At 41.4% G+C, this 22633-nt stretch overlaps 1 protein-coding gene across 4 annotated transcripts in view; it reads right to left on the reverse strand.

The window, feature by feature from the left end:
* The window catches only part of LOC125723474 (golgin subfamily B member 1-like), a 45915-nt gene that overhangs the window by 8148 nt on the left and 15134 nt on the right, over positions 1-22633 (reverse strand). For 3 of the 4 annotated variants that reach the window (XM_049000067.1, XM_049000066.1, XM_049000065.1), the window contains exons 17-22: positions 20998-21128; positions 20215-20324; positions 19712-19880; positions 19529-19633; positions 15056-19381; positions 7664-7791 (exon numbers count right to left, since the gene is read on the reverse strand). In XM_049000067.1, the coding sequence (XP_048856024.1) occupies positions 7664-7791; positions 15056-19381; positions 19529-19633; positions 19712-19880; positions 20215-20324; positions 20998-21128 (4969 nt within the window). The remainder of the gene's footprint in view (positions 1-7663; positions 7792-15055; positions 19382-19528; positions 19634-19711; positions 19881-20214; positions 20325-20997; positions 21129-22633) is intronic. The other variant, XM_049000068.1, reaches the window with a different exon arrangement.

Genomic DNA, 22633 nt, shown 5'->3' on the forward strand with positions numbered 1-22633 from the left:
TTTATTTGTTCACCCAGATTTAGGTGTCAGGTCACCCACCTAGACAACCCCCAGTCTGAGTGTAACAGATTTCTGCGGCCACCCTGCAGTTGACCGAGTCACAATGATCCACATGGAAAGCCCCCTCAACCAGTGGAAAGATTTGGGTACCAGGCCTGATGTTGTGACTTCCGACTTCCTGCCCAGTCATGCCGATCTCATACGGTCCAAAGCAGCTGACCAAATTGAGGACGACATCGCTGAACTAATGGCCATGCCACCCACTCAGAAATGCGGGAGTAAAAGGCTAACCGAAGCACTCGGCTCCCTCGCACACAAACTTCTAGCCAGGTTGAAGACAAATGAAGAGGAAATGTCCTGTCTCCAGCAAAGGGTGCAAGCACTCCAACAGCAGGAGAGAGACACCCAACAACTTCTGGCTGAGACACAGAGAGATGCAGTCCAGGCCCAACATCGCATTGAGAACTTCGAGCAAGAACTCCAACAAAGAAGGTCTCCGTCCCATGAGGAAGAGGAGACAGAAGAAAACACGATTCCTCAAACAAGCAAAAAGCTTCAACAGGCTTTGGAAGAGCTCAGAGCTGAAGCTGACCAGCAAGAACAGCAAGCCAGAGCCACCAAAGAGAACCTCGAAGCCAGACTGGACCAGGCCGAAACACTGTTGGACAGAGCCCACACAGAGCTCAAGAACAAGGATGCTCGGATCCAGGCCCTGGAAAACCATCTGGCTGAGGCACAGAGATGCCTGCACAAGCTGAATCACCAGCTAACCAGCTCCCAAGAACAGCTCACCGATGCCAGAACGAAACATCGAGCTGACACAGAAGAGATTGACCGGATGAGACAAGAACTAATACAGGCATATGAGGTAAAGTCAGAATTTGGAGCCTCCTACAATTCAGTGATGGCACCAACTTCCTCTCCGACAGTGCTGTTTCCCCCAAGGCACTCAGACCGTGTTCAAGGGACCTCTCATTGGGACAAGTTACCTCCTTGCCCATCACCGGACCTTGAGGAACGAAGCGCCTGGAAGGTCTCTCTCAAAGAAGGCACCCCAGATGAAACAGGTCTACTGAAGCGATACCAACACCGGGTTACCACAAAGGAGCTTGATAAAGTAGCCCGGAATATCGACATGTTTACGCCTAACCCCATGGGGGGCCACGACATTCATACTTACCTCCAAGACATTGACTTTCACCTCCAAAGACTGGACAGTGTGACCAATGAGGACAGAGTCTACCTCATCAGGATTACATCCAGCCTGGAGGTCCGCAGCTTCCTGGATCGACAGCCCAGTCGAATCAAGGCCAACTCCAAGCTGCTACACGAAGCACTGATTCAAGAGTTTGCTGATCCTGAGTCGGAACAAGGTATCAGTGTCGCCTTGGATGTCAAACAGAGCAGACAAGAGACTCCCCAAGCCTACTACAATCGCCTTCGTCGGACATATTTTGGGTCCAAGAATGAGGCAGACATGGAAGAAGATGCAACCTTCAAGGCTCTCTTCCTTCGGAATCTCCACCCAACCTTAAATCACTACCTTGGGCTCATGGCTTGTCCCCACACCATGACAAGTCAACAACTGCGAGACCTTGCAATCAAGGCATACCACAAACAAAGAGCAGCAGCCGAGAAAGCAACTAAAGCGACGGCAGTGCTAAATCTTGCCGTTACAGACTCCAACCTGGCATTGGAAGGTGGCCACCCTCATCCGCAACCACCAATCCATGACCGAGGTTGGAGAGCAGCAATCCACAGTGAGCGTTACCCTGGTCCGCCTCCACAGCAGTTGAAGACCCGGCCAGACCGGTGGGAGGCACAGCGCTCTCTTAACCAAGGAAAACCAAGACCCACAGAGCCTTGGAAGAAGCGGGGAGATCGGCTAGGAAGCCAGTTCTCTAATCCAAGCTCTCCACTAAGTTCCCGACGGAATCAACCGCGGAACTGGAAAGACAGGAGGAAAAGTTATGAACCAGACTCGAAGCCTGGACAAACCACGGAGAAAGATGAGTGGGTTCTACTCCAGTTGCTGCGTGATTTCTTTGCTCAGCATCCCCTCAAGGGTCAAGAGGACTTTCGGAAGAAAGATCCAAAATGACTAGGACTGAAGCACAAAACACGCAGGACCCCACAATCCTCACCAGAACCCAAACCAGACAATGCCCACGGACTCCCTTGGACGCCAGCCCCAAGCGACACTCAACAGCTATCGGCCTTCCCTACCAGAGATATTGGAACAACTGAAGACGTCCCACCTCAACTAGAAAAAGCTGCCGACTCAGGCCTGGTAAGAGCACCTGATGTTGCCGTCACCAACACAGAGCTCAATCAAGAGGATGAGCCCCCACCAGCACCTGACAATGCTGTCCTAGTTGTATGTCGTGACTCAGAAGAGCACCACCCCTACTGTGGTGATGCCGCACCAATTCCTGGCCAGGCCCTTATGCCACAGCTCCTGGGAGATCTGGTGGAAAGGGGGGTAGCCAAGAAATTCTACCTCTCCATCACCCTGGAAGATGTTCTCACCCTGGAGGCCCTCATCGACACTGCAGCAGACATCACCCTCATGTCAGCCAGTCTTTTCTGCCAGGTGCAGCACCTATCCGCCCAGAAGAACAAAACCCTCCAGCCGAGGAAATGCTCTTTGGACGTACTGGCGTATTCACCAGTGGGCACCAGGATGGATCACATGATACCCCTCAATTGGTCCATTGGTCCCATGAATGTAATGCACCCAGTATACATTTCCCAACTTGAGTCCATTCCTCTCCTCATTGGGAAAGATTTGCTGAACCGGTTCGAGCCGATGTTAGACTTCCAACGTCTGAAAATTTGGGCTCAAGTTATAGAACCACTGCCACTGTGGAAACCTGACGCAGCCACACAGGAATGTCAAACCCTGGCTGTATCCTCAAACCTCACTCCACACCATGGAGAGTACCCAGCTGGAGATCAGAATCGTGACACGAGAGACCCATGCCAGCACCATGACTCCTTCCTGTGTAGGCTGGACCCTACCTCAGGATCCTTCAGCCCCAAGATCAGGAAAGGCATATGGCTCCAAGGCATGGAAGTCACAGATGTGGTAATGACCATGGGGATAGAAAAATTCCCGGTGACAAAAGGGACTGTATGTGACATGGAGCTTGTTGACAACCAACACCTGACAATCCATGCTATAACTGCCCAGCCTGACACAGTACAGTCACCCAGCTGCCACTACTATTCTCGGGAGGGACCAGCAGCACCCGGCATTTTGGACACGCCGACGCCAATAGAACCATCGCAACACCACTACGTTGATGAGAATGTCTCTCAAGACATGATCACCATTTATGTAGATGGATGCGCATTCAAACAAAAGGGGACCCTGAAAGCTAGAGCAAGCATTCTGGGGCTCAACGACGACCTCGTCCCACCACAACAGCTCAAGCTCTGTCCTCACACATCGCAGTATGCGAAGCTGGCAACAATCTTAATCGCCCGGGAGGTGGCCTCCGAACATGGAGTAGAGAACCTGCTGATCTGCAAAGACTCCAGCTATACACGTCTCAGCTTCATGTGCTATCTCCCTCACTGGACACAGAATGGCTTCAAGACATCAGGGAACAAGCCAGTCAAACACCATGACCACACGGATGCACTTGCCAAAGCAGGAGCACTGCACGGTGATTCATGGGAGTTTTGTCCCCTCCCACCCACCCACGCTGTCCAGATCGTCACCCGTAGTCACAGCCGAGCATCTGCCCCACCGCCAACGATTTCACTGTTGGAACTTTCCCCTCAGGTTTCCAACTCTGACATCGTCTCCCTCCAGCCCACTGATTCTGTGCTCAGCACGGTCTGCGATCACCTCCGCAACCCCGCTGCGAACTCGATCTCCACAACTGACCAAGAATCCCTTCCTGACCTCCATCACCTGATGACGGCTTTATCCTCTCTTCATCTTGCCGAGGGCGTACCTCTTCATGTCCCTGATGCCCACACTTCACCACGGCTCGTGGTCCCTCAGGCACAAAGGGGGGTCATGCTACTGTACGCCCACGACGCACCCTGTGCAGGCCACCGCAATGCCAAAACACCCTATGAGGCACTTAGTCAAGTAGCCTACTGGCCTAACATGCAACAGGATGTGACGGAATATGTGAAAGGATGTCTGGTCTGCTGCCAATTCCAACCAAAAGAAGGACAACTTTTCCAGTTCAAATCTCCCCAAAACCCCCAAGAGAGAAGAACAAAGAGGAAGGGAAGGAGAGAAGGTCACAGATAGGGCAGACCAATGTGGTGGGCTTGACTACTGATATCTGGGTGATCTTGATGTTTTCGTTTATCTGTTTGTTTGTTTTGATAACTTCTCATTTTCTTTGGTTGTTGTTTTTGGTAAGGACCTGGGGTGGCTCACGCGTGCCCGGGAAATTACTGAAGAGGATCCGGTTTTGCATTTTCTTGTCACGTTTGTTTCTTTACAATTGTCCTCTGGCCGAGAATTGTTGCCACTATATCTTTTTCCTGTCCCCTTTGCACAAGGGTGCACCACACTCCGAATCGGTCTTGACTCACCCCCTCACTCCTAATCCGGTCCTTATTTTCTATCCCCTTACCACTAGGATGATGCTGCCCTGCTACTAGCGTTACTCAGCCAGGAGGGGTGAGGCCCCAGTCCAAGAGGGCATCCCCTGGGCCTCCGTCAGGCATTGTCTTCCGGGAACAGCCCGGTCTCTTGATTACTAACTGTTGTACCCACATACAGCGAGTATTCGTCTGACGATGTCGACCGAGCCCATTTCCTCCATGAGAGACGCCAAACGAGTGGGACAGGTGTCCGATGGACCCAGGATGCCATGCATCATGCTGCCGTGGACACTACCCACATGCTGGAGCAGTTACCCAACGACCGTGAACCAAGCTGAGTCCAATCGACTGCCTGAGAGGTTCCTGGACGCCTTGCTGGGAGCTGCGGCACCCTGTTCGACAGAGGGTTCACCACTCCTTGCTGTCCCAGAAGCCAGGGGCCAGCCCATGCGCCTCCTCCCTGTCCATCCAGTCACTGTACCACCCAGAGTGCCAAAAAACGGGACCTTTCATGTGCCTCGTTGCATGTGGATGATCCTGTTTCAACTTCCGTCGCCTGAATGATGGCAATGCCATCATCAGCCGAAAGGGGGGATATGTAGGATCACACATGCACATATCACAAAGCTTAAATTCCAGGTGGCCTGAGACAAGGCCTACCCTGGTACGAGAAGGCACACATCGACCTAGGCCCCAAAGGGGGGTTTGTGACCCCACACACATAGATAACCAGGGAGGCCAGCACTCCAACTTTTATTGCCCAAAGCTTTAACAACCTACAGATAGCAGAGTGGATCCCCAGGGACAGGGGCCCCTCGACTTGGCACACAACCCCATCCCCCGACGTCCTGCCTTACATACCACTCACCGAACAGACCAACACCCCAAAGAAAGTTTCTTTTAAGTTTGGCTTTTGTATATCTGTATATGTATTTACTCTTGACTACTAGTCTTAATATACAGATATGTACAGGTTATGTTCGAATGTGTCTTAACTTTTGGAGATTCTTTTTCTTTGTTTGACAAACCTTCTCCCCCCCTTTTCTTTGCCACATTCCCACAACCCTTATCTGATCTTTGTATTCTACCATGCCTATCTAAGGGTAAGATGTGCTTATGACATGAGAATATGTCATATAATGTCTGTATAAAGGGTAATATCTGTTGAGGTACAACCTAAACCACCTGTACCATATACTGGTGCGAGTAATAGAACATAACATAATAGCATAATATAAGTAATCATTAATTAATCATCACAGATGGTATTTGGTGTGAACCGCTAGGCTGGTACGGCATGTTTGGTATCAAACCGAAGGAAAATCACTCCAGTTTCCAAATCTGGTCAGTGGTTACCACAAAAGTGGACGTATCAAAAGTTACACCAGCCTAATGAAAATCACCATTACCAGAGAAGTCAGTCTGGTCATAAATCCCAGAAAGACCCCCAAACGACGCCCGCCAAATGGATGGTCAGCCATTGGTCCAGGACTCAAATTCCTGGTCACTCCTAATCACGAACCTTATGCTATAAAACCTGGCATCTCAGAACAAAGCAGGAGAGAAAGGCGGAGAAAAAGAGAAGAACACGGAGAAACAAGCAGCGTTCTTAAAGCCCGTCGGTGAAGACCCAAAGAACTGCAACTCAGCCCAAGCTTCACCAGAAGAAAGAACCGGAGGGACTCCACTCCAACAACTGCTGCAAACACCGCGCCTCCCTGAGAGCCATCACCCATCAGCTCATCAGCCACTGCAACCAACTGCAAAGACCTCCCTCTTTCCTGCATCCAAGTAAACCAACTTCCTTTCCTTTCTAACAACCTAAACTGTCCTATTCACCTGCTATATTCCTTTAGGTTTATAATCCTTACAAACTGCTTACTTTGCAGAACAGTTTTTCCCTTTTCAGGTTAATCATTTTAAATCTGGTCATTGCATTTTCATGATTACATCGTTTGTGTCTATTCCGTTATTTCATGTTTATTGTTTGTTAGGTGTAATGTCTGTCTTATGTTAAGTGTAGGAATAAATGCATGTCTTTTTACACAACTTCAGCCTCCGTCATTGAGTGCTCACAATAGTCCCTGCCTCTGTGCGATCTGGCTACTACGCTCTGAAACCTCTAAACTCGCCTGAAATATCGCGAGACTCTCTCTCATCGGCCGTGAGGGGAGCTTCGCTACCGATCGTTTACATTACCTGGTGACGCAGCTCGCTGGACGAGCCCACTAACCCAGGTTATTAAGCGATACTGGTTATTAATGAATCCCATTTAAGTCTCACATTAACAGATATCGGGGATTCACAATTGAGTTTGGAGGAGCCGACCATTCGGCATAACAATTGGTTAATAATCAGCATTAAATAATAATTAATTAAAAGTTAATTAATTTCAAAACATATTGGTGGAGATATTAAAATTACCTGAGCTAATAATTCCTACAGTATACTTATACTTATGGCTTCATCTCAGCAAATGCAAAATATGCCTTTGACAGTAAGAAGCCATGCCTAAAAGAGACAGACATCATAACACAATTCAAGTTTAAAGCAAGTGGGTAGAATCTTTAACAACTATGGGTCAGTCAGAATGAAGTGTTCTTGGTGTCATAAAAACTCTGCAGTCATACCTGCAGATATCACCGATTTACATAATGTTATTCACTTAGTATAGCTCTGCTCTAATTATGTGAACAATGAGGTAAACTTAGGAAACTTTACTGTGGAACATGACAATAACAAATACCTGTTTCTACTAAATGCAGCTTTTACCATTAACCCAAATGTTTTTCAGGCATAACAGAAAACTCAAAAATTTGAGATATCCAAAGCATCCAAAGAAATGTCAAAGGATCTTACTGTGTTCATACTGAGTGGAACCAGGGTAAGAATTTAAAGACCCCCATAAAAGAGAAAATATGCACCAGGCAGGGGGTAGGGAGGAGGTAAGTTAGTGATCCTGTGTGCTTGACCTCCGAACCCCACCCCCTAATCCAATTAGCAACTTTTATTGTGCCCCCCGCTGAAACATCATGTCATGGTCAGACTGCCAACTAGGCAGATACAATAATTCGAACATTGATCTTACTTCAGTTCTGCAAGCTCCACCTGGTACGTGTTGATGTCTCTCTCTGTCTGCCACCTGTAAGCCTGGGCCTCCTGCAAAGCCTTCTCTAGGTCAGCATTTTCAGACTTCAAACTTCCAACTTCTTTCAGCTGTTCCAGAAAACAAAACTAAAGTTAGAATGATGATATGACTTGATGGGCAAAACACATTTATACTATGTGATTTAAGCTAGGGATGTAACGATGTGCCGAATTTCATGATATCGCGTCATGGGACTGTGCCAATATCAACTAGGATATTCCGTGGTTATTTCGCTAGCACAGCTGCATTCTGTTAGCGTCAAAAACTGCATTGTTTTTGTTTGAACAGCAGAGGGTGCAATCAAACTAAAAATACTGATATCCCACTGTGAGTGTGATTATTGACAAGATTCAGCTGCTACAATAACGCATTTTACTACTTATTTTCATTTACTGCTACTACCGACTATTGCTTTGTTTTTGTTTTGCGATTGTGCATACATAGTTCAGTAATTCATTGCCAAAGACAATTAACGCTATTTTTGACACATGCTTAGATCATGGCTGGCCACTTCTGTTATTTAAAGAGGGAAAGCTAAAACACTAATTAAAAGGAAAAAACTAAAGACTACTATTACAGCATTACTGTATAATGAGATTTTCGTATCGTTACATCCCTCATTAATGGAAAAAAAATGAAGAAAAAAAAAAGTGGTTCATGCTGCTGACCATTCAAGACACACGAAAAAAATGATTTGTAAGCAAGCCTGATATAAAAACTTACCAGCCTATTTCTCTCAGTTTGGAGGACATCAAAACTATTAAGATTAATCTCCTCACTGCCCACAGGTGTAGCTGTACTGGCACTTGTTCCCTGCCTGGGCTCAAAACCCCTTTTAGCTTTTGCCAGTTCCTGAATCAGTCGGTCTCTGTCATCTTGAAGACTGGCCATTGACCCAGAGAAGGCTGCCATTTGCTTGCTGTACATATCATTCTCTTGTGATAGCCTGTTGAGCTCCGTTTCCTTTTCTGAGATTATACAACATAGCTCATCTATTTGTTTTGTCAACTGAGAATGAGTGTTGTCACTTTCAAAAGCAGAGAGCTTCTTGATTAGAATATATCTATCTTTAGTTACACTGCGAAGTTCAGAATCTGTGTCATTGAGTAGCCCCTCAATCTTGTTCATAGCTGCTGTGGTCTCCCTGAGTTCAGTGTCGTATTTGTTATGTAAAACTTTAAAATCTTCAATGAGATGGTCTCTGTCATCCTGTAACGCAGCCATAGCTTTTGCCAATGACTGATTTTGAGCCTCGGTGGTCTTGCACAGATTCTTGGCCTCGGACAACAGTTGTTCGGTTTGCATTAATTCTTTAGCAAGCTCTGCAACCCTGCTTTCCGCAGTTTCTCGCTCATTTCTCATAAGGTCCACTTCTCGTTCAAAAGCATTAAGTGCATTATTATATTTATTACTGGCTTCTGCTAGATGATTCCTTGTTTTGACTTCCAGTTCCTGCATCTCTCTTTTCAGGTCATCGTTGGTCATTTTCTGTGCTAATAATTTTTGTTGCAGATCATTACATTCTGCAGCTTTAGCAGCTACTTCCTCTTGTAGGTCAGAAATTACTTTGGTTTCTTTCATCTCAGCTTTCTGTTTCTTCAGGGCCAATACCTCAGCATTAAGTTCCTGAACTTGAATGGCAAGTTTTGAATTCTGAATTTTTATGATATCATTAGCGTCTTCTTTTTCCTGAAGATCCATCAAGGCCTCCCGAAGTTGATATTCAACATATGATTTCTGACTTAATATGTTTTTGACTGAATCCCGTTCTTTCGTAAGGAGTTCTTTTAACTGGTTGTCTTTAAGTGATAAGACTTGATTAAGATCTTCTCTGTACCTGATCAGCTGTGCTTTGAGCATAGCATTTTCAGAGTTCAGATCATCAATCTGATAAATAAGAGTTTTGATCTTTTGTTCCAAGTTATTTTCATTGAGGTCCTCCTTCCCTGAAAACTCAGTTTCCAATAGATTACTTTTATGTTTTACCTCCAATGTTTTGTGATCAGAAAATAAATGTTCCTTCTCTGTTTGCATGAGAGAGGACACTGGAGAGCTCCTAAAAGATTCTTGCTTTTCAATTAATTGCATGTTCTCTTCTGAAAGGGACTGCATTTTACCTTGCTGTCTTCTGACTTCACCCTCTAACTTTATGGATGTCTTGTCTGCTTCCACTCTTTCATTGTAAAAGACATTCAGCTGAGCTCCATAATCCTCAGTTTGAGCCTTGTGATGTTTCTGCAGCTGCTCTAAATAATCCAACATCTGTCCATCACTGGAGGACAGCAGCAAGGAGATTTCAGAGTCTTTGTTATGAACAAGTGATTTTAGCTGCCCTGCAATGGCTTTTTGTTTCTCAAGATCAATGCGTAGCTTGTCATTGTCAGCTTGTACCAAGAGAATCTTGGACTCCGATTCTGATAACATCTTTTTAAGTTTCACAAGATTTGACTGCATTTCACATACTGAACTGTCTTTGTCAGTAAGTTGTGCATTCAATACATTTTTATCATGCTCCAACTTCTCAATTTGTGCATTTTGCTCACATGCATCTAAAAGCTCCAAATTTTGACCAAGTTCAAAAGCATCCTTTCTTGTTAGTTTCTCAAGTTGTTCTCTTTCAAAACTGATGTTTGCCATTTCATCTCTTGCTTCACTTAGCAAAACTTTATATGACATAATTTCAGTTTCAAGACTCCTTATCCTTTCCTGAAAATCAGAGGTTTTATCATTCATCTCCTTTTCCATGAGATGACCTTTTGACTGAGTCGACTTTAAAGAGCTTTCCAATTCTAGAATCAGTTCCTGATATGTAATACAGTCATTATGAAGTTGATTGATTTCTTGATGTTTCTCCTTCAAGAGTTCTTGCAGTTCCATCTTAATGCTTTTTGAACCTTCACTTCCTTTCTGAAGTACCTTCAGCTTTTCCTCAAGCTCCTTAAGTTTCAGTTGTTGTTGTTTGTCATCTCTGGATTTCTCTTCGATGCTTGCGGTTAGCTGAGTTGATAGATTCTTATTTTGCATTTCTAGTATGCGGACTGCTTCTGTCAACTCATCAATTTTTTCAGAATTTTTGAGTAGCATAGTCTCCAAATATTCTTTTTCATTTTTCACCTTTTCAGAAAGCTCTTGTACATTCTCAAGCTCTTCTTGCAAGAGGGACTTGTCATCTTCTAAAATTTTTATTTTCTCATTCAGGCTACCAATTTCCTGAAAGTTCCCATTTATTTCTTTTCTCAATTTCTTGACATTATTGTCCTTCTCTTCCAACTGAACATCATAATCTTTCTGCAAATTTGCATTTTTTTCAGCTAGATTTATCTTCTCCTTTTGCAGGAATTCAACCATTTCAGTCTTGTGCAAAATGTCTGCTTTTTGAGCTTCAATCGTAGAAGTTAAGGTATTGTTCAAATTAAGCATTTCTTCTATTTTTAACTGCATATTAAGCTGACTTCCTTTTGATTCACTTTGCCACTTTTCTAATAAGTTATTCGATACCTTAAGTTCTTCAACTAAATTAATATTATCACTTTGAAATTTGTTCATTTTGTCTCTGATTTCAATTGAAGTTATTTTCAGGCTATTCATTTCCTCTTCAAGTTCACTGTTCTTGACTGTCAGATTTTCAATTGTGTACTTCTGTTCCTCAAACTCTTGCATTTGCTTTCGTATCTTCTCATTTTCAGCTTCCAGGTCCTGAATCTTGTGTCTTTTTGATCCGGTCAACTCTTGAATCTTTTCCTTCATTTTTTCAATTTCATTTTTGGATTCAATAATTTGCTTCTCCAGCTGTGCCTTTTCTGATTCAGTCTGAAGTACTCTTAAAACAATTTCTTGCTTCTCTTTACGGGCTACCTCTAAGAGCTGTCGCATCTTGTCCATTTCATTGCCGACATTTTCATATGCTTGCAAAAGAGATTCATACTCATGTTTCAGTTCTGTGTGTTTTGATCTCCACTCTGACAACTCAACAGTTTGGGAATCCTTTAAGGACTCCAACTGGCAGGAAAAAGCTTGCTTCTGGTGAGTGATATTCTCTATTGTGAGTTTAAGGCTTTCGCAGGCAGCTGAGAGGTTATGGTTGTCGCTTAAAATCTGATCAACTTCTGAAATGAGTTTATCCTTCTCTTTTCCAAGAAAGAGTACAGAACTTTCCAAGTGTTCCTTTTGCTGTTTCAATTCTGTGAGAGATTTCTCAAGACTTGCAGTTGACTTATTAATTTTTTCATTTTCAGACCTCAATGCTTGTATTTGTTGTTTGAGGGACTGGTTCTCTTTCAAGGCTTCTTTTCGAGAGATCAAAGCTGCCTGTAGTTTCTTCGCCATCTGTTTACTCTCATCTGCCTGCTCCCTTGGTCCACGGGCATCTGGAACTTCTTTGGTATTCTGCTGCAGTTCATTAATAACAGTTTTCGTTTGTTCCATTGAAACCTCATGAAGATGAACTTCCCTTTGCAGTTGCTGTTCCAAACTGGCAATGAGTTGCTCTTTTTCCTTAATCAGTGCTTGAATGTTCTGAAAACCATCTTCCTTTTCTTTAAGGTTTACTTCCAGTTGCTTAGCATAGGCTTTTAAAGACTGAAATTCTTCTTCAGAATCCAATTCTAAAGCTGCTTTCTCCTCAGTTACACTTAGTTTCTTTAGCAGCTCTTCCCTTAATTTTTCTGATTCGTTAAGCTTTGTTTCTAGAATGCTAACAGTGCTTCTGACATTTTGAATATCAGTAAATGCATTATGCTTCTCTTTTTCTAATGTTTCAATGTACAGTTTATTACTTTCAATTTCAGTCTGTTTATATTTTGAGTCAGCCCTTATTCTTTCTAGCTCTTTTTTCAAAAATTCCCTCTCTTGACAACAATTGTTTTGTATGGTCTGAAGCTGAAATGACTTCTCAGCTATTACGGAATGTGTTTTTCCAAGCTCTTCCTTGATCTGAATGTTTGCATCATTAAGTTCTTTATTTAATTTTTTTAATTCTTCAAACTGTTTTTCTTTTTCAGTTTTAATTCTTTCTATAGCATGCTTAAGGTCTTCAACCTCAGCTTGTGATTTTTGAAGGTGCCTATGCAAATCAGCATAATTATCAATTTCCTGTTTATCATATTTGTGCTGCTCGTGAGCTGTATTAATTTCTTGTTCCAGTCCTAGAATCTTTTCCACTTTCTCCCTCATCTCAATGTGTGCCTTTTCTAGCTCTGACTGTGTCTCTGAGAGTTGAAGGCTAACGTCTTTGGAATGCTCTTCTAGAGATGCAATCAAAGCATCTTTACTTCCCATCTCAAAGGTCATCTTTTCTAGTTTGTGATGAAGACTTACGATCTCTCCTTGATTTGCGGCAATAGCTTCTACCTGCCACTGTCTTTCAGCCATGGATATATCGAGACTGTTCAGTATTTTCTCTTTTTCAACAATAAGATTTTTAGCAGAGACCAGTTCATATTCAAGTAAAGAAATGGAATGCTGGACATTTTCCAACTCCTTCACCTTTTCAGCATATTTAATCTGAACAGTATTAAAATCATCTCTTTGTTTGGAGTTCTCTTCCAAAAGCTTGTTAAAGTCATCTTTTAATCCAGAGACCTCCTGGGCATGTCTTTTTTCAATCTCTTTATATTTTTTCATTATTTCCTTTCTTGCTATTAATGCAGCATTTGCCTTCTTTTCTTGAACTTCTTTTTCTTGCTTTACTAAAGAAAGTTCCTTTTCAGTTTCAGAATACAAGTTCTGTTTCTTTTCCATCTCCTCTTTGAGAATATTTATGTCCATCATCATCTTACAACGTTCATGATCATGAGTTTCTTCTTTTGCAGCAATACTGAATTGGAAACTATTAATAATTTCAGATTTTTCATGAAGCAAGTGGAGGGTGTTGCTCAAGTTCTCCTTTTGCTCATCAAATTTTGTTTGTAAACAATGAATGTTGTGACTCATCTGTTCAAGGAGGAGATCCTTTCTTGAAACATCCTGTTTAAGTTCATTGATGACTTCGTCTTTCTGCATTATCTGCTGTCTTAATTCATCAGTCTGAGACTCATGATCTTTACTTATTGTCTGAACTTGCAACGTCAGTTCTTTTAGCTTGTCTTGCAAAACCGAAAACTCTGGAGCAATGTTCTCATTTTCCTTTATCTGGTTTTCATACCCATCAATCTTCTTTAGTAGGTCCTTTCTAATGACCAGAGCAGCTTGCAGCTTCTTCTTCATTGCTTCTTTTTCTTTACACAACCTGTCATACTGGATTTTCAGTTGATCATTCTCCTTGATTAAATCCTTATTCTCCAAGTCCTTAGTTTGCAGTTGTTCCGTATAAAGAAATAACTGAGTTTTGCTCTCCTCCAACTGTGTGGAGATACTTTCAAGTTCCCTGACTGAGTGATTATATGTATTTTCCAGGCCTTCCAGTTGGGACAGCAGTATATCCTTTTCCTCTGTATGCCTTACCATTTCATTTGATGCTGATACCATTACTTGTGTGACTGATACATCTTTTTCTTTTAACTGTTGGGTAAGTGATGAAATCAGTTCTTTTTGCTGGTTTAACTGGAAATTTATGCTACTTATTGTATCATCTTTTTTTTGGACCTCACAAAGAATACTAGATTGGCAAATACCCACCTCTTCAAGATCTCTGCTTTTTATCTGCACTACTTCTTTGAGGTGTCTTACTTGGTCATGCAGTAAACATAGTTGTTCATCGTTATCATGATACACTTTATCTTTCTCTAATAGCTCACATTGCTTTTCCTGCAATAACTGCACTGTCTCATCCAATTGCTTTTTCAAAAAATATACTTCGGACTGCTGATCTGATTTCAACTGGTTAATTGTAGTTTGCAAAGAGGTTTTTTCTTCCTCAAAAGCAATTAACCTTTTAGTCATGGTTTCTGAGAATTCTTTTAAATCTTTCTCACAAGACTGTAATTCATTTTCCTTATGTTTTAAAGTCTGAGTCAGTTCAAAAATTTCATTTTCTTTTTTGTGAATAGCTGATAAAATATCCTCTAAATGGTTTCGGTTTTCTGACACTTGTTGACCAAGTTCAATAATTTGCAAGTCCTTGCTTTTCAACTGATCTGAACTAATGTTAAGTGCTGCCATTACCTCTATACTTTTTTGCTGCAAAGTATCTAGGTCCTGTTTCAAGGCCTGAACTTTAACATCTTTTGACTTCATCTCATTTTCTACATATTTTAGCTGTTCAGTGAAAAGATTCTTTTCCTGAATTTCTTTATCAAGGATAGACAACCACTCTTTTTCAGACTCCTGTAGAGTCTGTGTCATTTTCTGAATGTCTAACTGTAATCCAGTGATTTCTTCAATCTTGGCACTAACCTGCAGCTGCAGATGCTCCTTCTCGGTCATCATTTTCTCCATGGCTTCACTCATGCTACCAAGATGCTGCTGATGTTGGAGTTCAAACTCCTCTTTCAGCATTTGCAATTGGTTGCTGTAACTTTTGCAAAGATCTTCTTTCTCTGTGATTGCTTTCTGAAAATCTTTTTCACTGATGGCTGCATCTAGTTGCCGCTGAAGGTCTTTATTTACACTGCTCTCTTCCCTTAATTTTTTATTCTCCTCCCTTATTTTCTGATTTTCTGACAAAAGATGTTCTCCACGTTTGACTTGGACAGCGTACTGATTGTTGATTTCATACAAGGCCAGTTCTCTCTGTTCTAGATTCTGTGTCAAGGCATTTACCTGTGCAGCAACTTGTAAGTGTTGTGACCTTAACCCCTCAATTTCAACCATTAAATTAGAGGCATGTACCTGGTGGGTGGTGAGAGCTTCTTCCTTCTGTTTTGAAAGTTCAGCATGAGATGCTTGTATATGCTGAAGCTCCTCCCTAAGTAGGGCCATTTCACTACTTAGTACATCTACAGTGTTTTCGGCAGTTTTATTTGAGTCCTTAGAATCCGTGAGAAGCTTGTTGAGATTGTTGATTTCTTCATTTTTCTGAGAGAGCTCCTCTAGATGTATAGCGTATTTCTGTTGCAGATCTGATAAGGCACTTTTCTTCTCTTGTGCATGCTCGTTGAGTCTTCCATATTCTAAGGAGTTTTCCTGAACCTGTCTCTGCAATTCTGAAACCAATTCTGTACTCTCCGCGAACTGAGTTTTGAAAAGTGCTGCCTCATCTGCTTTACTCTGAAGATTCTGAAGAGCTTTAATTTGCTCCAAAGCAGTAGCCTCCTTTTCTGCAAGTGTTTCTTGAAGTTTTGCTATTTCGGAAGACTGGGCACACAGGTTATCCTTCAGTTTAGATACATCTTCTTGTAGCATGAAGACCTGTTGTTTTAAGGTTTCACATTCAGCATCTTTGGTTTTGTAATTTATATTCAAAATATCACTATTTGCAAGGGAGGTGCTCTGAATTTCTATAAGAGTCTCTTCCTTTTCTTTTAACATTTTCTTGAGCTGAACGGACTCTAATGATAATGAATCCACTTTCTCTCTAAGCTGTAAATCCATATCTTCCAATTCTGAATATTTTGCCCTTAAACTCAAGTAGTCATCTACCTTATTCTTGAGGTGGCTCTCTTTTTCTGCAATACTTATATTTAGCTCCTTATTCTTTTCTAACAAGCTCTTAATCTCAGCCTGTAGATTGCTGATAGTCTCTATGTTGGCACTAATTTGGGTTGTTAATGCATCAGACGCAGTTACTGCCTTTTCTTTGAACTGTTTAAGTTGGGTCTCTTTCTCTTGTGAGGACCTCTCCTTATCCTGCATGGTTTTTTGCATGAACTGAATCTGAGACTGCAGCTCAGAGATTGTATCCATCTGACTTTTCCCCTGCTCCAACTGGTCTTTCAGCTGCTTTATAAACATCTCTTGCTGATTCACAGACTCGGTTTTCTGCTGTAATGACAAATGCATCTGTTCATTTTCTTCCTCAAGAGCCCTTAACTTCTTTGTCAATGAAACTACTTCATTTTTTTGCTTAGACAATTCTGACTGGAGAACAACAATTTCTTGCGCTGTTTTGGAGGCCTCTGCTTCTAAATTGTGATATTCTGTTTTGATTTTGTCATTTTCCTCATTTAAAGCCTGTAGGCTATTATGAAGTTCTATTAATTTAGTCTGATTCTGTGACAAGGTCTCTCTTAGCATACAGTTATCAGAAATATGTTTATCTAGTGCACTCTTCCTGTCCTCCTCAATCTGACTACAACACTCTTTCTGCTTTAAGATTTCAGTCCTTAAAGACCTCACTTCTACATCTCTCTGCTGCACCAAAGCATCTTTCTCCATAAGCCCTGCCTTTAAAGCAATTCCTTGCTCCTGTAGCAGGGACAAAGTCTCTTGAAGTTGTTCTTGGTTTGAATTTTTATCACTAATCATTTGATCTTTTTCAGATACCTTAACTTTAAGTTCTTCTATTTCAGCATTCAAAAGAGCAACATGATTGTGTAAACCTGCTACGCTTTCCTTACTCTCACTGAGTAATTGTGTTAGGAGACTGCATTCATTTGTTTTCTCAAACAAACTCTCTGACAGGAAAGTTTTGTGTTGTTCGGTGTGTTTAAGTTCTTCAATCTTTATAGTCAAGTCTTCTTTTTCTTTCAATAGAATTTCAATAATCTTTCTGTTTTCAGATATCTGCTCAGAAGTCATACCATTTCTTTCATTCAAATCAGTTACCAGCTTCTTTTGTTCAACAAGTTCTTCCTTCTCCTTCTGAAGAGCCACATGAAGTTGCTGGTTTTCTTCATTTAAAGCTTGTAAGTGATTTTGAAGACCTTTAACTTCAGTTTGATTCTGAGAAAGCTGCTCTTGCACCTTAATGTTATCAGCAACTTGAGTTTCAAGTGTTTTTTTAATGTCAACATTGGCAGATTCCAGCATTAATATTGTTTTGTTATTTTCCTCTATTTGACTGCTCATTGACACTGTGGTTTCAGTCATCTTATTATATTCATTCAGAAACTTTTCATATTCCTGAGAATAACTTCTAAGATTTGCTTCTTTTTCTTCCAAACTTTGACTCAGTCGCAAGTTTTCCATCTGTAGTGACTCATTCTCAGCCTGAAGCTGAGTAGTAAGCTGTTTGTGCAACATAATTTCATTTTGTAAGGAATTTACTTCAACTGACCCCTGATGCAACAAAGACTCTTTTTCCATAAGCCCTGCTTTTAAAGTAGTTACAGTCTGTTCAAGCTGACTTTGCTGCATTTCACAATGGGCATTTTTGTCTAGAATCATTTTCTCCTTCTCAGTCAAACTACCTCTGGCTTCTTCTAATTGAGCATTCAAGTGAGAAACCTGATCATGTAATTGGGTTACGTTCTCCTTACTTTCACTGACTAATTTAGCAAGACGGCTACACTCATTTGTTTTCTCCAGCAACATGCCAGACATTGAAATTTTATTTTGTTCAAGGACTTTTCCAAGTTCCTCATTTCTTAGAAGTAAATTTTCTTTATCTTTCTGCAACCCTTCAATAGTTTTTTGGCTTTCTGAATGCTGTAGTTCATAAACAGACATTTTACTATTTAGCTGCTCAGCTAATGCTATCTTATTTTCATCCTTGTAAGCAATTTCTTGTTGCAGCTTTTTGTTTTCTTCTACAAGATTGGCAAATTGTGATTTCAGGCTTGCATGCTCATCATAAGTTATAGAAATTCTCTCATTTAGATCTTCTATAAGCTTCTTCTGTTTACTTAGTTCTTCCTCCTTTTTCTCAAAAGCAGCCTTAAGCTGCTGATTAGCACTTTCAAGGAATTTCACATCCATTTCTAGTCTTGAGATGGATTCAGATTTCGCTTGGAGTGCCTGTTGAAGCCTTTCATTGTCTGAATCTCTTGCCTTCAACTTCTGATTGAGATTAACTTGTTCATTTTCTGCCTCTTCCTGCGATATAGATATATTTTCCAGTTTCTCACTTAGATTTTTAATCTTTTCCTCAGCCTTCACAGCCTCAGCAATAAGTTGGTTGCATTCTTCTTTCAGGCATTTCAATTCTTTTTCATATGTCTTCTCTTTATCTTGTAGCCTGACCTCTAACTTTTCAATGGAAACATTTGTTTGAGAGAGATGACTTTCTGAATCCTGCAATTTTAGAGAAGTTATTGTCACCTGGTCCTTCAGTGAAGAAATCTGAGATTCACACTCCAAAAGATGGCTTTGGTGGTTCACAGTCAACTTCTGAATTTCCCCACAAAGATTTTTGATATTCTGGTCATCCTTCTGAACTTGCTTCAGAAGTTCCTCAGCTTCCTTGGTCTTAAGGTTTGTTTCCTCTTTAACTTTATCCAGCTCAGACTCTGCGACTTTAAGCTGTTCTGTGAGCTGTGTGATCTTGGTATTCAAGGCCTGCTGGTCAGAAGACTGGGAGTCTCTCATAACCTGAGCTTCCCGCTCAGTTTTTGTCAAGGTCGTTTCCATGCGTACAAGATCCTCTTCTTTGAGTTTGATATCTCGTTTGAGCTCAAAAATCTGCTCAGAATACTCAGTCATGCTATTAGAGAGGACACAGATCTCCTTGTCTTTGTCAGCCAAAATATCCTTAAGACTGTCTATCTCTCGTTCACAGCTTTGAAGGTCATGAATTAATTGAGCCCTTTCTTCTAAATGGGTGGAGTTCAATTTGTCAAGTTCATCATTTGTTTGCTCCAGATCATTCTGTAGTGAAACAATAGTGGTCTCCTGTTTCTGTGCCTAAGATTTTGGGACAGAGGGAGGGTGAAAGTGGACGGTAAGTGAAAGATCCAGTCAACTGTCCCCCCCAATCAAAAGGTGCACAAAATACATTTTGTGATGCTGTCAAATGCATTACATATTTAAAACTTTTTCCAAAGAAATTACCTTATCTTTCAGCATACTTGTCTTCTGAGTAAGATCTGCAACTGACTTTTTCAAGTCGGAACATTGCTTTTCATAGCTACTGCATTTCTTTGTGACTTCAGAAAGCTGAAAGAGAATAAATCTAATGTGAACTGCAGCATTTCATAATTCCACAGACAAAAACCTCAAATCTTTATTTCTTACATTGTGCTCTGCTTGCAGGAGTTTCTCTGTTACTTCTTTGTACTGGTTCTCCTTCTCCTTTAAAGCATCTGTCAGATTATCGATGAACTCCAGTTTCTCTGATGCTTTGGCTAATGTGTGCTCTTTCTCCATGAGCGATGTTTCAAGGCACTCTTGTGTTTCACTTAAACTTTTTTAAACATAAAAGAAAATATAAAATTTGCATTAAACAGCATATGAAATCATCTAGAATAAAAATAGGCTTAAAGTTTAGGAAGCTAGATTATTCCTTCTAATGTCATTTTTTTTGCCAATTCTTTTTTGCTACAAGGTGAAACACCGAAGCAAGCTGTGGCAGCATATGTGTGGATACATGACATCTTTTGTTTCAGATTGTAACTAATATATAAAAGGGTATGCTGGGGGTATAACCATAACTGTGGTGACAAATACACACAGGAGCATTTTTGGGAAGCATAATTGATTGAAATTGTAATAACTGAACAGTTGCGGTGTGAACTCACCCTTTGAGCTGTTCATTAAGGCTTGCGACCAGCAACTGGTGGTTCTCGGTTTCCCGGCTCTGCTGGCTCCGAAGGCCAGCCAGCTGTGCTTGCAGCCGCTCAGTCTCTGTCTGGATAGAGAACCAGCGGGTTACTCTCAACTGGCATGACAGCTGGATGGCCACCAATCCTGATTTCACCACAGCCACGCGCATATGAACCAAGTGCTCTTGAATACACACCATGCAGCATAAAAGGAACTTACTATAGCTCTTTTAAGTCCCATGAATTCTACATAATGAAACTTCTGCATGGTAACCTTTTTAAAAGTGGTACTATTACTGGCTCCTTTTATGCTGGCAAAGGAATAAGTGCTTCTGTGACACACAGTGATGAAGTGGAAGCACGGATAAAAATTCACCCCTTTATTATAAAAAAAGTGGCAAGGAAATGCACCCATATGCACGTAAAAACAAAATACTTTTGAGGCAAACATTGCAGAGTGAGCAATCACCTCTGAATGGTGCTCTCTAGTACACACAGACACAAACACACCTGAGAAACCCAAAATGGCTGCCCTTCTTCATCTACATCAAACGTCACCTGTGTTAGAGGGTTTTTTACAAAATCATAGATTCCAATTTCTTATTCCTCAGGCAAGATATGCATTAGTTAAAACTGATAAAATAAATTACATGCTCAAAAAATTGTGCAGAGAATTAATGCTAAGCATTTATCATCACTTGCTGGCAGCGAAAGGTCAGAAAATTGAACGGCTGAGAGCAAGCATGCAAAGTGAAATACCTGTAAGGACTCAATGCGAGCCTGCATCTGTAGCCGGTCCTCCAAGTCCTGACAACGCTCCTCCAAGCCAACAATCTGCTCCTGCAGCTGATTCCTCTCCAGTTCCAGCTCCTCCACCACCGATCGCAGGCCTGACGCAGGGAACAGATGAAAATCTTTACATTATGCATTTCAAAAATAAGCCATTTTACATGTGTGTGTCTAATATTATGACAATATGATTTAAATGCATTTGTTAAATTGTGATCATGTGGAAGCAAGAAAGCAAAAAATGTGTGAACACATACTCCATGTTGTCATTAACCGGTTACCGTATATCTATGAATATGCCGACTGTGTTAAATGGATTATAACTGGGGTGGCACTGTGGCTCAGTGGTCTGCATTGCTACCTCACACCTACAGGGTTAGGGGTTGGAGTCCCATCATTGCTTTTGCACGTCTTTCCTGTGTTGTACAGGTTCGTTTCCTGGAACTCCAGTTTCCTCCAGCATTTAAAAGATATAGATTCAAGCTAAATAACATCTCTTAACTGCCCATAGTGTATGTGAGTACATGTTTTTATATTACCCTATCCTTGTAAAGCACAGGCTTCCTTCCAGTTGTGTGGCCTGTCAAGAGTAAGTGATCAGGGAATAACTGCTTGGATTTATTTATGAAGTAGATGCACCGATCAATTGGCCAGGGACCGGAACTGGCCGATTTTCAGCGGGCTTGGCTCGGACTGGGGACCAGCCGTTCAGTCTCAAGTATTCCCAATACCAACTGGTCTGTTCTACACATGCACCATACATCATACGCACAGTGGCGCAGGCAACAGCCTCACAGCTGCATGCACGCTTACAGCCACACGCTATCATGTCGATAGCGTGGAAGTTCTTCACTGTGACAAAAGATGACAAAAACTGAAATTTGTAATACATGTAAAGCCAATGTAAACGAAAAATGTGGTGAAACGTCGGAGGTAAACTTTAAACTGATTATTAAACATATACTAGATAATCTTGAAAAGGAATAATCATTGAAATTCCAAAGCTAGCTAAGTATAGTACACTTTGGTTTTATTTGGAGGTTTATACCCTATGGACGTTTTTTTTAAGACAAGTGAAAAAAGAGAAAAGGGCCAATGCCGTGTTATCTGTTGAACTTAAACATACTGAAAATGATATAAGTAACAGATATATGTTTTGTTACTTAAATCTGTTGCACATGCTCTTATTTGGTGAAATAAAATATGTCACATAAAGTTGGGTATACGGCAACTCATTTCTATTTTTTTCCAGTCACAGAGCACTTCGAGATTTGTTTAAGAGAGAGAAGATACTGTAATTTAGTGCAATTTGGGGGAAATTGTATAGTTTAACAATTTCTTTATGACAATAAGATTTTGCATTGAAGAAAAGCTGGTTTTTGTTTGTAAATGCTGTCAGTTATAGTTCTTAGAAAGAAAACAGGAATCGGCAAAAATAGGTATTGGCCAGTCACACTTGCAAAAAACTCGGAAATCGGAATCAGCAAAAAAAAGGGTAATCGGTGCATCTCGATAATTTCTGTGCATGATGCATTATTTAATTCAAACGGGACAGAGTTGTTAGTTTTGCTTTAGATCAGTACATTTCTTTTTATATTTCGCTACC

Source organism: Brienomyrus brachyistius, unplaced genomic scaffold (genome assembly GCF_023856365.1).
Source record: "Brienomyrus brachyistius isolate T26 unplaced genomic scaffold, BBRACH_0.4 scaffold49, whole genome shotgun sequence".
Taxonomy (NCBI): domain Eukaryota; kingdom Metazoa; phylum Chordata; class Actinopteri; order Osteoglossiformes; family Mormyridae; genus Brienomyrus; species Brienomyrus brachyistius.